At 39.9% G+C, this 5,350-nt stretch overlaps 1 protein-coding gene across 1 annotated transcript; it reads left to right on the top strand.

Annotated features, from left to right (window-relative positions):
* Positions 1 to 2,096: 2,096 nt before the first annotated feature.
* On the top strand, positions 2,097 to 3,894 carry LOC134665966 (protein asteroid homolog 1-like). Its single transcript, XM_063523024.1, has one exon. The coding sequence runs from the start codon at positions 2,101 to 2,103 to the stop codon at positions 3,880 to 3,882; it is 1,782 nt and encodes a 593-aa protein (XP_063379094.1). The 5' UTR covers positions 2,097 to 2,100; the 3' UTR covers positions 3,883 to 3,894.
* The last annotated feature ends 1,456 nt before the right edge of the window (positions 3,895 to 5,350 follow it).

Genomic DNA, 5,350 nt, shown 5'->3' with positions numbered 1-5,350 from the left:
TTTTTTTTTCGTATAATAAAGGGAAAGAAGTACACCTATACAATAGAACGAATTTAGCACGTCTAACCATATCTTGTCAAAAATCAGGCAACATAATACGTAACATAAATCGATTTTACTTAGAAAAATATTGAATACAAGATTATACAGAATTGGCCGACTGTGCGCACCATGGCGATGGAAAACCGAGCGATGACCTCCACAGTCATATAGGGACAAATACAGACTATAGGAGATAGAGCTACGTAGAGCTACTACAGGCATTCCGGTACTTCCCCTTAAAGATTAGGTACGTCAAGCGCCATTGCGTTCCATTTTACGTCACTTGTTATTAAAGTGATAAAAATGCCATTTAAGTGATTCTGCTGAAAAATTTGTTTTATAAATTTTACAACGTGGTTTTTATTATTAGTAATACCCACAGGTAATACCTATCAATATTTTTTTATAATCTATGTTTTTGTTTGATCAACTACAAAATGGAACGTAACATCGAGCACAAAGTGACATTTTCGATGATAAATATAGAGCTTATCTTTTGCTTTACTCATTGTGTATCTTCTTGTGAAAAGTGTTTAATTTAATTCTCAAAGAAGGCTAAATTCGACGGCTAATTATTGATTGTCGGGGTGTTACCTATTAAGTACGTGGGTGCATATATAAAATCGTCATAAGAAAATAATATTTGAAGCAGATAAAGTGTAAGTAGCTATGACATTTTTCATATACATATCAGATATAATTATCGTTTTTAACCACTCTTCATCAAGTTCATTTATTATTATAAACTCATTTTAAACATTACACCAAATTAAGTACATAAACTGGATACTGATAACCAAAGTAGGTATCGATATATGTTTTTTATACGAGTAATGAGAAATAATTTACCCTTTAGAACTTGCTTAATTATTCCTGATTTATTTATTTTAAACACGAAAGAAAAAAAACATTTGACAATGTATCTTAGAGTTCGGGGCCATCCTGTTACCAATTGCTTGTTGGCGTAATGTAAGGATGTGTGATCGTGTCCCCGTTGTGACTCAATTATCAGTTTTATAAATAGACCGTTGAGCCGTACAAGTAAATGCATTCATCATTATTAGGTATAAGTATTCATTCTCTATTTTTCGTCCTCACTTATGTGTAGGTATCTTGAGCTCGATATCATAAACTTTTGCTGTACGTAGGTACATATATATTTAATACTATTTTATACCGAACAATACGTTTCAAAACTCATTTAATTAATTTTTAATTCGAGCGCAATACGGCTAGGTAGGTAACCTACTTAATTAGCGCTATTAGGTATATAATAGGTCCCTATATGCCTAACTAACTTAATTATTAATTATGTCACATACTTCTATTGTTTCTCCAATGAAGAAAATAAATATAAATCATTACATCTCATTAAAGTGTCAAAAGGGCCTCTGCGTGTTGGCTTCGGCTCCGCGCACGGCTCCCAAATGTTAAACACCATTGTTACGTGATGGATAAAGACATACAAGGGTCAAACAGATCACTGTGTTACGTTCTTTCCTGTGGACATACACAAAGTTAAGGGCTATAAAGGTTAATTTTCTTATTTAACCCTAACCCACGTAAAAAGGTCCTCCTTTTATTTACAGAACTATGATAAAATCATTACTTACATGCCCACAAGCTGTTAACTATTGCCCACAGGGGAGAAAAATGTACAGTTCGCGCGAACACGCTAGTTTTCTCTCCTGTGGGCAATAGTTAACAGCTTGTGGGCATGTAAGTAATGATTTTATCATAGTTCTGTAAATAAAAGGAGGACCTTTTTACGTGGATAAGGGTTAAATAAGAAAATTAATCTTTATAGCCCTTAACTTTGTGTATGTCCACAGGAAAGAACGTAACACAGTGATCTGTTTGACCCACAAATAATAATGATACTGGGCACGGGCAGCATCCGGTCGGTGTACCCCTTACAATTCATTAAAGTGTCAAAAGGGCCTCTAGGTGTTGGCTTCGGCTCCGCGCACGCCTCCCAAAGGTCCGGAACACAATTATTCTGTGATAAGAATGACACTGATATCCTAAAGGATTTGCAATCGTGTTTCAGATATCATCATGAGAATACGGACGTTCTGCAAGTTGGTGGAGGTGAGCGAGCTGACGCCGCGCGAACTGCGAGATGAACCCGTCGTGTTGGACGGTCAGAACCTGTTTTACAACTCCTACCAGCGGGCAGGCTTCTCCGGCGCCTTCGGGATCGAAGCCGACCGCTACGCCCGCCACCTCAGGCAATACCTCCAAATGTTCAAGAAGGCTAACGTCAAATGCTACTTCTTATTCAAAGGAGGACACGAGAACATAGAGAAGAGGCTGAAGAAAGAAAAAAACAGCAAAATCGTCCCTGTTCTCATGAAAGAAACTTACAAACAGGTCTTGAAGGAAATGGATTTCGAATACCTGGTTTGTGAGTATGAAAGCAAGAAAGATATCGTTGAACTGGCTCACAAACTCAACTGTCCCATTATAAGTTATGACATCGAGAATTGTTTCACCGGACTTCAGTACATACCTTCCACTACACTTGAACTTCAAAATGATACCATTCATTGTGGTTACTTCCTATTAAAAACCTTTTTACGAAAATATAAATTGACCGTAGATAAACTCGCCGTATTTATAGTATTGACAGATGAGAATATTTTTCCGGAAGGATTTTTCTCAGAGTTCTTTAAAAGCATTAAAGCTCCTCTTGGGCCATTCAAACGTAATTTGCATTTGATGAGATGGCTTTCTAAGAGCAGCAAGCAACAGATCTCGGCAACTATCTTCAGGTTTATATCAGCTGAAGATAAAAAGACGTTCATTGAAGAGGAAGTCAAAGCTGGGGCGCAAATAGAACGGCGTGAGTGCGGCGGGCTCGGCGCGGCGTGCGTGTTAGACCGCGACGCCGCTTGCGTGGCGCGCGCCGACCCGCGCTGGTTCCCCAAGGGTGTCGCCGCCGGACATGTCGCTATTGACTACGTCAACCTTTATCGGTCCAAGATATTTCTTGGAGCTCCTCCCATTAGAGGATTTGAACAAGACAACCCCACGCTTCTGGCTTTGGATATAATAAAGTACGCATATGATTTATTGACAAATTTCGAAAATGATGGTTTTAATTTTGTTTATGACGCTGGCCTGGAAAAAGAAACGATTCTCGTCGGAGACACGCATTCCATCCGAAAACCGGTTTACGAAGCGGATGTGTGTGTATTCGAGAACGGCTGGGAGTCAGTGCGTTCTTTTGGGCTGCTTGAGCACTTCGCGCACGAGACGCTGCAGCTGGAGAGCCTGAAACGCCTCGAGAGTGCGCCAGAGGAAACGCGACTGCTGTTGCTAGCGCTGGCTTACTTCTCGCGACGCAGGCCTTCGTCACCCGCTGCACTCTCCTCAGCCGTGCTGCTCGCCTACGTAATGCTCGACGTGGTGGCTGACAAGGTCGACAAGAAAAATCTTCCGAAGTTCCCCTTCGACAAGAAGCCGATCCTGGACTCGACTACAGACAGGAGCGTCGTCACTGAAGCCGACTGCGGGATCGCGGCCGCTATAATGGAAGAGTACTCCACCACATCCGAGGGTGACGCTGAGCTGATTTTGGATGGAAAACTGCTCCATGCGTTGGCGGAATTCCAGCAATGCCTGCTGCAGTTGTCGGCACTGAGCGTGCTGTGCGGCGCGGAGGTACCGGCGCCGGTTTTCGCGCGCACGTACAACGGCACTCTGGCCTACAAGGTGCTGCGCGCCGCGCACTGCGCCACGGACCGCCTGCTCTTCCTAGACGAGTTGCTGAGCCCTGCCCCCACCGTCTATGCTTTTTTTAATGGCCTCTTAGAGGCTTATGACGAAATTTTTTAAATTATACTTAAATCAGTTTAAATAATTGTATTTATGTAGTTATCATTATGTTACTACAAAAAAGCTAAAATTAAGGAATGTATAATCCTATATTACTTACATCACAAAAAAAGTACAATTAATAATTAATAAATCATTATAAGTACCAGACTATTTCTGGATAATTCATTTCAGTTGTTATGATTTCATTTAATATTACATATTAAATTTAGTCTGCACTAATAACTAGGATATTGATATGATTTACTTAAAAAGAGATACCATCACTTTATGTACAATGTACTGTTGATTGAATAAATATTTCTTTTTATTTATATTTTTTAAATAATACCTACTTTGAATGTAAAATAAGCAACTTATTTGAAAGCTAATTTAGCTTATCGGAACTCAAATTCTTACTTGGTACATGTCGACCTAATTTATCACTAACCCTTTCTAACCTTATCTAATGCATCATTTAACCAATGCTATTTAATCTTGATTTTTCTGAGAATGGAAAGGGGCTACGTTATATTTATCATTTTACCAGCCGCTTAAAAAATGGTACCTACCATTCGATTCCTTACATTTTATTAAAAAAATATTGTATAGCAACTAAGAGCTATATACATAAACGCAACATTTCACGTACAAAAGCACAATTTCCTTGTTTTCCATACTTACATCGAAAGGGCTTCGAAGCAATTAGTGACGTCACAATGTAATACCATTTTGTTAGGAGCATTTCGTCAATAAAGTGCGATTATCAACTTTGACAATCATTTGTGACTGTATTGCTTTAAGACATTTGATTTTCAAAACAAACCTAATCGATTGATACGACCCTTAAAAAAATTTGTTAATCAGAGTCGGACCAAGAAAAGTCTGCAGATGATTTAATAGGCCACGCAGTGCAAGTGTCATTTATACATCATAATGTCATAGAAGTTTGACGTTTAAAATAACACGTGCACTGCGAGGGCTATTAAACCCGCTGCAGACTTTTCTTGGACTGACATGTCAGCGTATGGTGCACTGTGACGCAAGTGTCGCGCGGCGGTCGCAGGCCACAATGCGCGGAAGCCGGGCTCCGCATCCAGCCGCAAGTGGACCACTGTGCCGCCACGCCTCCGCAACCGCATGGGACGCCTATTTATAGAGCCACGTGCATTGTGATCTGATGACTGACTTTTCCAGATTATATCGGATGTATAGTTGTGCCGTTCTCGAGTTTACTAGGGGGGGGGGGGGGGGTCACGCACGAGAACATTCACTCTCGCACAAAACAAAAACAACAAACGAATTTTAGAGAAATTATTTTTAGAGCATTTTAGATATTCCGGTAGAAAACATATAAAATAGGTACATACTCGTATAATGCCATGTGAGCCTATGATCAATTCATTAGTTAGGTAGGAATTTAAGTACCTACTTGGCTGCAGCAGGTGTCTATGCAAAATAACTATAATCGAGAGATTGTGTTTAGTTC

Source organism: Cydia fagiglandana, chromosome 7 (assembly GCF_963556715.1).
Source record: "Cydia fagiglandana chromosome 7, ilCydFagi1.1, whole genome shotgun sequence".
In the NCBI taxonomy this organism is placed as follows: Eukaryota; Metazoa; Arthropoda; class Insecta; order Lepidoptera; family Tortricidae; genus Cydia; species Cydia fagiglandana.
Note: the sequence above shows the minus strand (reverse complement) of the source record. Positions and strands in the feature narration are given on the sequence as shown.

Bases quoted from the DNA above. Each gene is read 5' to 3' on its own strand.
- LOC134665966 (XM_063523024.1), top strand. From the start codon at position 2,101: ATGAGAATACGGACGTTCTGCAAGTTGGTGGAGGTGAGCGAGCTGACG.